This window comes from Uranotaenia lowii, chromosome 2 (genome assembly GCF_029784155.1).
Source record: "Uranotaenia lowii strain MFRU-FL chromosome 2, ASM2978415v1, whole genome shotgun sequence".
Classification (NCBI taxonomy): Eukaryota; Metazoa; Arthropoda; class Insecta; order Diptera; family Culicidae; genus Uranotaenia; species Uranotaenia lowii.
In genome coordinates this window covers 186,235,690-186,245,635 of record NC_073692.1, presented here as the reverse complement: position 1 = coordinate 186,245,635, position 9,946 = coordinate 186,235,690, and the positions used below count along the sequence as shown (strand labels likewise).

Genomic DNA, 9,946 nt, shown 5'->3' with positions numbered 1-9,946 from the left:
GCAGAATCTTCAAAGACCGGCCACATCCACAAGGTAGCAGAATCTACAAAGATCGGTAGAGCACGCCGAACGTTGCTCAACGCGCTAATGGGGCGCTAACAGGTGATTAGCGTTCCTATAACCTTACCCTACGCCGTTCGGTCTACCGGGTCTTTTTTGTCTTCACAGATTCTGCACCAGTGCCGAAGCAGAGTCCTCGATGTGCGACGTGTCAGCTGCGTTTCTTGGTCCAACCGTGTCTCCTGGTTCAACCGGGTACCTTGGTCCAACTATGTCCCCTGATCCAACGGTGTCGCATGGTCCAACCGACTGAGGAGGCCGTAATCAAGTGGTCCGAAATGCGTTGAAACAGCAGTTTCAAGGTGGCCGGAATGATCGGTACTGTACCGGTCAGGAAATACCATCCATACTCTTAGTTTTTAATATGTGTCTAATTTATGTTCACTTGACACTGTAATTAATTTGCTCGAAAACACCACTATTTGTATATGTACCCTAGGATAAGCATAACTCTCTCTTAACATAAAAGCTTTCTTCGAGAGAGTATGAAACCGCTCATAGAATAGAAAGTTAGCCATTTTTAGAATAGAATAGATTGTAACGTTGAATACTACACACGGATTTTTCACTTCGCTAATAAATTAGTAATTAGTCCAATAAAGCGACTTTCAATAAGTGCATCCGAAATCAAGTGATAGTAGTAGAACCGCAATTGAATTGCGAAGTGTTTTCAACACATCAACGTACACCCCCAAGTGCAAACAAAATCTTCCCCCGAGCGGGCGATCAACTGCTGTGCCATCAATTGTGCGACTTACCTGGAGTTCCTGTGTTGGTGGATGCCGTCGACTGGAGACGGAAAGAAATTCCCCGAAATCCGAACCCCCCCATCGGCCGTGCCCGAACAAAGACATCAAAACCAGTTTACCCGAACAGCAGAATTTTAATTGTATCTAGCAGAAGGCTGGTTACAAGTTATGAATTTAGAATTAAGAATAAGCAATTCTTTTTTCTTAGTTTTCAATTATGAATTTTTTCATTATAAATTCCGATTCGGAACTCTTAGAAAAATGTTGATTTGAATTGCATAATTCATACTTGGAAAGTCAAAAATTTTAATAATAAAACACGAAAAACTGGTTTATATCTCACAATTCGAAGCACGGTATTATGAATCCATAAAATTATTTGTGAAGTTTGAATCATAAGTTATTTATAATTTATTTGAAGTTTTTTTTCAAATTTTTGTTCTGAATCCTAATATTAAGTTAAAATTTTGAATCTTTTTGAAGAAAATATGAGTAAAATAATAAAAATCACACTTATATAAATTAAGAATGTCTATTTCAAATAATATCTCTGAAACAAAAAATGTTGTTCAAAATATTATGCAATATGACAATTTTCTGGAACACAATGTCTTAACCTTTTAAAACATGACTTTTTTTTAAATTGATATGAGAACTACTAATTCATCAAAAGCATCTTTCAATTCTCATAACACCACGAAGAGTTCCAATTATGATTTAAACTACTTTTATGCATATTTTGTCTAATATTTCACATGTAAATTTGAACTCGATATTTATAGTATTATAAACTTAAAGATTAAATCGTGGTAATATTGGTTGTGATTGTTTTGAATATAACAATATCCACGCGCTTCCGAAATAATTTAAATTAAGCGTCGTTTTGAAACCACACTATGCAATAAAGATAAAATAAATTCTGAACTAGGTCTCTGTAGCTTTGAAAAGCTGAAAAACAATCAAAATAATGAAAACAATGACTTAGCTATGAATTACGTAAAACATTTTCATAAGTATCAGCACAAACCACCCTACGTAACCATGCGGGCGATTCCTTCAGTCTGCTTTAGGAAGGCAGATTTCGAGAGCACGACCGGGAGAGCAATTTATTTTGTTCGATCTAAATTCTCTCGGGGGGTTGTGCTAGCTTGCTGCAAACGTTTGAAGATCTGGTAGAAATAGAATATCTTTTAGTAAATTCGAAAAACGTTGCTACAAATTTTTGAAAAACCACATAAAAAGCATATCAATCGATTATAGAGATTAAAATCTATCATTGGGTATATAAAAAGTGGGCAGGTTTTATGAAAAGTTTTAAGAAATCACGATAACAAAATGAGAAATGTGCGCATCATAACAGACGGGTTCAAAAATCACGATTTTTTTCTTGTTTTCATTCTCGTATTACGAATAACAGTAATATTTGAGATACTATAAGTATTCAGTGAAAATGATAATCATGTTATAAAAATAAAACTAAAATTTGAATTTTGGAAATCGGTTCAATTAGGAATGAGATACAGCGCTGCTAAGAAAAAATGTTACCTCTGTTGAAAAGTGAGAATTTTTTTTCCGGTAATTCCGAGATTACGGTCAAAACTCCCATGGGACCCTAAAATGTTTATATATTTTTGAAAAGATTTATTTTTCACAATTTCAAAACATATAAAAAAAAATTGATACACCAACATATACTGCAGATATAAGAATTTTAAAATGATGTCTTTTTTCGGAGTTTTTCCGTTCAAAGCATTCTATATGTCATAGGGTAAATGTACCCGAACTTGGCCCCTAAGGCATGGTTGACTATATTTCCCATGATTGTAGTCTCCCTGTTATATGTACCTTCAAAAGTCCTTCGACAAATATGATTGCTTACTAGCCTGAAATGTAGTAAAAATATGTCCTTGCTTTAAAGCGGTGGATAATTTGAGATAAACCTGATCAAACTATTGATTGAAATGCTCCTTATTGTGGCCCCCGTTCCGAATTGTGGCCCTTTATGAGTTCCTTAAATTGGCCGCCTCTGGAAGAAATTTGCCTCACTAATACAACAACAGCCCCCACGAATTCGTTGATAATATCCTGGAAAGAAGCACAACAATGTTCTGTGTTGTTTTCAAAAAGTCGAAAGTACGAAATGTCAACCAATTTTTAGAATTGATATTTCCGTGCAGAATTATAAACTAACGTAAAAAAGTTTCACTTGTTCGTTTCAGTTTTTGATGTGTTTAAAATTTCTATTATCAGAATGACAATCTAGAACAAATAGGTTCCAAAATATTGCATTGGTTAACATAAATATGTTTATTAACCGAGCAAACAAATCGTTTGTTCAATTTTTTTTAAATAAAATCATGGTAGATCTGTTTCCATTGAAGTTAACATACGATAGTGAATGTTCATATTTTTGTTATTCCACTCCCATAAAAGGAGGAGAGACATTTTAAAAACCATTATGACCTAGGCAAGAAGCAAGCTAAAGCTAAAACTCAAGTAAGCTAACGATTCTTTGAATCATACCTACATATTTAAAATGTCGCCCTTAGGAATTTTCTAGCAATCGTTTGCGTACACCCGGATAGCAAAACAAGACAAACTATCGCTCACTCCAGCCAGCCTGATTGAAATAGATTGCATCTCACTCGTTCGTTTGGGAACTATAGCCAATGGAAGCGAACAACAAATTTTCAAGCTGGGTGAAATTCAAGCTGCATCTCACTCGCACTCATGCAAAATCATCATCCAAACTCGGCAGCGCTTCCTTCGCATATTCCTTTCCTACGGAAAACAAATGCGTCACCTCTGCTGATGCACAGTGATCCATAATATAAAACAAACTTGGTCAAAATATAATTTTTGATTTCACATGAAATTGAAAACAATAAAATTTAGCTCTAAATAACATTATTTTTCAACATTGTAATGCCATTACTTTTTTCAATAAACATAATATTTAGAATGTCATAATTTGAACTTTGTAACCATTCCTTTCAAAGCGACACATATACAGCAAATGTTCATCTCCAGCACAAATAAAATGAAATAAAAATACGTTGAACCTTATTTCCAATTGTAATTTTTTTTTGGTATGGATAAAGTTACTTCAACGTTGAGATCCAAGATATCGTTTCGGATCCGAATCCTGTTGATTTCGTGCTCGGAAGTTGAGAGGAAAAGTTCTAGAAATTTACCAAAAAAAAGGCAGCTAAACTTTTAGTATTATAATTCCAACTAAGATGCCAAATACGCTTGAGAGATAAATAAATTGATTATAGTCCGAAATACATTAATGGTATTTTTAAGTTATTTCAATCATTCTTTTTACTTTCGACCGGTTTTAAATTTCCAGACCACTGTGCACTAACGGCCGACGATTCGGCTGCCGGCTTCCGGCTACCGTCTGCTTTCTGATTTCGTTCTCACACATACATACAAACTTCAATTAGTGGAATTTCATGCCAAGATTAGGCGAAAAAAATGTTTATATTTTCTTCAATTTTAGATCAAATATTTACGTTGTTTGGAGTAGGCTAAAATTTTATATTTTTTGCCACGTTTTGCTGTAACCAACGGTATTTTTCAGTGATTTTTTCATAGGGAAGTGTGTTTTTTAAATCGATCCGAAAGTGGCAGATGCACTAGCAAGGTAGGTTCATTTCAGATTTTTTTCCGAAAATCGTTATTTTACTTCCAGTTCGTCATGTGAAAAAAAGTTATTACGCAGTTATTTATATTCAATTGCGGACAAATGCTATGCAGAATGTAGACAAATGCGATTTTCTTTTATGTTTGATTTATTTTATATTTTTAGGCATATGTTTGACATATAAATTACCAAAATGCATTTTGGCATGCCAAGATAAGGAGCATGCCAAGTTAAGGCTCAGTCAAATCGATTTAAATTTTATATATTTAAAATCTTGAATAAATTACCTAAACAATGAATCTAAAGTCTTAAATATCGGTCAAGATATGTGACCAGTGGAACGAAATCAATTTACTAGTCAAAACAAGCGAAAAATAATTTGTTCAAAATTTTGCGAACGGCCTAGGAAGCAGAGATGTTAAAATCGCGAGTCTACATACTCGCACTTTGCCCTTCTTTGCAGAACGATTTTATTTCGTTAAACTCAATCTGCAATGATGCTATCTAAAGTTCAACTCGGAAAGCATCAGGAAGTAAGCTTCGGGTAAACTCGGCAGGAGTAAACAGCAATCGGGGGAGAAACATCAGCGAAGCAAACGAACAGTTCAGCGAATTAAAGAAAAAATCGTTTTCGTTCGGCAGCCGAACACATCAATCGGACAACGCATGGGGGCGTGGCTAAAAGTGATAGATACAAGGGAACGGGAAACGAGCGAGAGAAGGGTGCGAGGAATGTTAACTCGGTCCGTCGGGCAACAATCGCTCGTGAGCATTCGTTTACGGTAAGCTTCGTTCTGTTGTTTCATTGGTGTGATTTTATTCCTGCGAGGAGGGGAAAACATCAACTCGGAACTGTTCTCTTTGTTTTGTGTGCAATCACGTCATGATTGGAACGAAGATAAAATCGATCTGCACACAACAAGTTAAACTCGGAAAAAATCAGCCGAATGATTCTTTCCGAGGCGAGTTTAAACACCGCTGCTAGGAAGGTTAACTGTTGAGTCGCCGCGACTATTACGGCCCCCTTCCCTACCAACATAGTGAAACGAATACACTCGGCACATTGAAACTTTGTAAAAGTAAAAGGCCTTTAATAAACTAGTTTTAAATTTAAAAAAAAAAGAAAAAAAACAAATTGGTTTTTGCCCTTGTAATCTTTCGGATATTTGATAAATTTTTCGAAATTTCCATAGAATACATAAAACTTTATTTATTCCCCCCTTCGGGTTTTTTTTTGGAAATTTCGAAGGGCCTTATACACAAACGTATGCAAAAGCATTGGAAAGTGACATCTACCAAAAAAAAAACCGATCGACTGATGCATCATCTAAAAACAAATCGATTTACAAACGTATTAAGGAAAAATAAATCTCTCCAAAGAAACTGAAATTTAATTGCGATCCTAAATGTGTGTTCGTTTAATCATAAAAATAAAATAAAATTGAGATCCGGAACACCCGATAGATCTTCAAATAATTTCTAAACTAGAATATATACGAAACTTTTGTATTTCTTATGAATCCATAGAATAAAAGCGCGCAAAAATGCAACGGCACAGTCATATTTTCTCAACGCTTGTTACGAAACGTGCTCGCCAAACTTTTTCATTTTGTGATACTTTATCAAATAGGAATACTACCGTCAAAAGAAAAATTCAACGAACAGCTTACCTGTGACGAATTTCGTATTTCAAGGATTTATCACAAACTATGTATTTTCATAAAACTGGTGGAAATAACTTCTTCACGGACAAAATCAAACTACCCACTGTACTACTCACTGCTGGGTAGATTAGCATTAACCCCAAAGTACGTTGTTTTGAGTGGGTAGTTTTAGTTCACTTGAAGGTTTTTTGCGATTAACCTAAATTTTGTAAAAACTACCCACTCCGTGGTCCGACATTTTGTTTCTCATTTTTAGACGCATCGTGTGTGAAACTTTTTCTGCGCAGCTAGACACCGTTCTCCATAACTTAAATATAGTTTGCCACATATCCCCGACAATAGAGCGAGTCAGGTAAGTTATTCTGTTTGTATTTCATAAAAAATGTAATGCTCGAATTCAAAAATTTCTTTCTCTCTTTTTCAGTGAAAAAATCCACAAACCGAACGCCAGTTTATCAGGAAGAAATAAGCGAAGATGGCAGTAAAACGAAATCCGGAATCTGATGGTCACCATCAACGAAGCAGCGGTGTATATTTTCGAGTGCTGCTTCCTTCGTTAAAAAATATTCATTATTTCCAAATTTCCAAAAATCCAGGTAGGTTGGAGGTTTTTTTTTGTTGAAAAATATAAAAATCTTTCAGTTTTCAGTGTATACTGGACCCGTATCTGCTTTCCCGTATTATTCGAATTCTCGTAGCGAAGTCTTAAATAATTCCGATTAATTGCGAAGAAGCAACAGAAGTGTTCAATGAAATATAAAAAAAATATTCCGGAACCTACGAGTCACGTCGAAACAAAACCAATAATGGATGAATCGTTCCTAGTGGTAGTAGCATTTTTTGGAATCTTAATCAGCCACAGCCTGGGCCCATCAATCGGGAAGTTTGAAAAGTCGCTCGGACTTGTGCGAGCATTATACATAGGAATGGTAAAAACTTGATCTAACTTGATTGTTAGTAGAAATTTAATTTAATTTTTATTTCGTTTAGGTGTATTGAAACGCATTTCGAATCAATCCGCCCGGAAAAGTAACCGTACAGACCGACAACATGAGTGGGCAGTATCGGAATGATACTAAAATACACAGCACAAAGTTACGAGCTGCAACGAAATACTGAACTGTTTCATCAGTTAAGCGACGGGCGACTGTCCGGACAGGAAAGGTAGTTTTTAAAATAGAGGTTTGATTATGAACAGGTTGCAACATTAAAATCAGACAAAAAAAATCCAGAGAACCGTGTGATACTGAATATAATAAAATTTAATAAATTAACTTTGAAAAAGAATTAATTTGTTATCAACACAATACTCATGACCTAAAGAAAGCCTTAAAACTATTTACGATGCTAAAAAATCCAAATTTCCCTTGTTTTTAATCATTTTCTGCAATTTTATTGATTTTCTCGAAAGTTGACGAAGTAAGTCATTTTCACCCACTGGGACCTTAAAGCGCAACTACCTACTTGTAGGTTGTTGTGTTTTAACCTACTAGTAAGTTCCTGCACTGAAGTGGCGATTTACGTAAAAAGTACCTAGAGTGGGTTGTTTTTTCTGTCCGTGTTGTGATTCTAAAAAACGGTTAATGTCAGCTTACAAGATTCGGATTTTTTGGAACAGCGGAGAATTCGAGAGAGTATCATATATTTTGTTTTAATTCTCCCGTTCCTCCTTTTTTCTCTCGCACCATTTTTATAGCAGATCATCCTGCGAAACACACCCCTGAAAATCGAGAGGAGTCAGAAAGTAGAAAAAAAGATAGAAATCATTCTCGGAGGCAGACGTTTTCATAACAAATATTTACATCAATGTTCTTGTAAACTTCCAAAAGTTAGATTAAATAAACATTATGCACCAAATTGGCAACTGAAAAGCCATCTTAAAAGTTCCCGGCAAAGCAAAAAATGGACAGTGAGGATAAGATTTGCCGCATTTGTGTAGCAGCAGTCGGATGTAAGTCTTTAGATGAAATTGTTAAAGGTATCAGCCTCGAGGAGATGCTGAGCGAAATCTTCAACAGACTCAAAGTAAATAAATTTGGTCAAGTAATTGTTTCAACTACTCAACTAATGTATCCGTTTGCCATAGATCGAGGATTACGGTTCCCCGATCACCGTTTGTTGCGAGATATGTAGGGACGAATTGTTAGCCACCTTTGAGTTTATCCAAAAAATAGAGCAAGCACACTTCAAACTGGGAAGTATCGATTCCAAGGAACAGATTGTCCACCACAGGTACGTGATTTTGTTCGGAAGTTTAATATTATTTATTTAATGTCATTTTTAATTTAAGCGACCCGTTGGATGTTGATTCGGTTACGATTAAATCTGAACTCGCTGAAGAGAAGCCGATAGCAAATATAGAAATCGTCGAAGTTAAACCTTCGTTGGATTCCGAAGGCTTTTCCGACTCGGACCACAGTGTGTGGGAACCTGAGGATGACGATACAGAGTTGGAGAAGCTGGAGCGCAAGAGAAAAAGGCTTCGGGAATCGAACTGGAAGAAAAAAGACCCAAAACGGTGCTGTGGCTGTAAGGAGCCACTGACTTGTGCCACGCAGGTCGAGGAGCACACGGAAAGGTATCACGTTAGACATCGGATTACAGATGTCAGGGAAATGAAGGCTAGGCCAATAGAATGTGAGGTTTGCTTCCAGAGATTTGTTTGTTTAAGAGATTTAACCAAACATCAACGGAAGATGTTTGCCAAGGAACTGCATCCATGTAAACGTTGTCCCGAAGAATTCGCTAACGATTTTCAGCTGTCTAAACACATGCAACAGTTCCATAAGCGTGAGAAAATATGCGATCAAGCCGATCAGTTGCGGCAGCAAATTCCAAAGTGTTGCGTTTGTATGAAACAGTTTGAGAAAAAAGAATCCATGCTGGAACACATCGAAAAAGAGCATCCTCTGGATGAGAATCAGTTGCACTCAACGAGTCAGTTCAAATGCGAAACCTGTAAACGTCGATTCATGACCGAAAAAGGACTGTTGTTTCACCAACGTCGACCTTTCATCAAACATCGTTACCAATGTTCGCAATGTGGGAAAACGTACCGATCAAAATCGGTATTTCAGGATCACGAGCGGAGTCACGCCAACATTCGACAGTACGAATGTCCCATATGTCAAATGCGATTTGCACTGAAAAATTGTTTCAAAACCCACGTCAAACTTCATGCCACCCCGAAGGATCAGTTCAAGTGCGAATTTTGCGGCAAGGGCTTCCGGCAGCTGTGTGCCTTGCGGGAGCATCAAATAATACACACCCAGACCGAAGATCGGCCTTTTAAATGTACCCTTTGCCCGATCACGTTCAAGCGCCAGGAAGCACTGGACCATCACATGAAGGAACATTTAGGGGAGAAGCAATTCAAATGCAACCAGTGCCCAATGACCTATATCTATCAGCGTGATCTACGGCGACACATTCGCTTGAAGCACGAAGGCGTCAAACCGTATGTTTGCGAGGTTTGTTCGATGGCTTTCACCCACAAGGCGAGATGCTTGAATCATATGAAAACGCACGAAAGCGCGGAATGATAGTTAAATTATATATGGTAAAGTTGTGTGTACTGTAATTTTAAGGCATCAAGCGTGAAGTATTTATTCTAATAAAATCATTAAGATTTAATAAATTAATAAAATATTATTTATTTATTTTTTTTATTTATTTAAAAAACTAGTTTATTAAAGGCCTTTTACTTTTACAAAGTTTCAATGTGCCGAGTGTATTCGTTTCACTAGGTTAGTAGGGAAGGGGGCCGTAATAGTCGCGGCGACTCAACAGTTAAAAAAAAAAACTTTAAACAAGGGAAAAGGAAG

The 9,946-nt window shown here is 36.4% G+C and overlaps 2 protein-coding genes and 1 long non-coding RNA gene across 3 annotated transcripts in view; 2 read left to right on the top strand and 1 right to left on the bottom strand.

The window, feature by feature from the left end:
* The window catches only part of LOC129742179 (zinc finger protein 587B-like), a 31,951-nt gene extending 25,749 nt beyond the window's left edge, over window positions 1–6,202 (bottom strand). Inside the window, exon 1 of the mRNA XM_055734040.1 lies at window positions 6,129–6,202. The gene's annotated coding sequence lies outside the window, so the exon portion shown is untranslated. The remainder of the gene's footprint in view (window positions 1–6,128) is intronic.
* Window positions 6,203–6,354: 152 nt separating this feature from the next.
* Window positions 6,355–7,365, top strand: LOC129743437 (uncharacterized). Its single transcript, XR_008736606.1, has 4 exons — window positions 6,355–6,474; window positions 6,547–6,718; window positions 6,772–7,051; window positions 7,113–7,365. It is a non-coding gene; the product is annotated as an uncharacterized LOC129743437 (long non-coding RNA).
* Window positions 7,366–7,859: 494 nt separating this feature from the next.
* Window positions 7,860–9,719, top strand: LOC129746434 (zinc finger protein 501-like). Its single transcript, XM_055740085.1, has 3 exons — window positions 7,860–8,147; window positions 8,209–8,354; window positions 8,413–9,719. The coding sequence occupies exons 1-3, from the start codon at window positions 8,025–8,027 to the stop codon at window positions 9,662–9,664; spliced, it is 1,521 nt and encodes a 506-aa protein (XP_055596060.1). The 5' UTR covers window positions 7,860–8,024; the 3' UTR covers window positions 9,665–9,719.
* Window positions 9,720–9,946: the final 227 nt, after the last annotated feature.

Bases quoted from the DNA above. Each gene is read 5' to 3' on its own strand.
- LOC129746434 (XM_055740085.1), top strand. From the start codon at position 8,025: ATGGACAGTGAGGATAAGATTTGCCGCATTTGTGTAGCAGCAGTCGGA. The intron at 8,148-8,208 runs GTAAATAAATTT...CGTTTGCCATAG, and splicing joins AAATCTTCAACAGACTCAAA to ATCGAGGATTACGGTTCCCC. The intron at 8,355-8,412 runs GTACGTGATTTT...TTTTAATTTAAG, and splicing joins GAACAGATTGTCCACCACAG to CGACCCGTTGGATGTTGATT.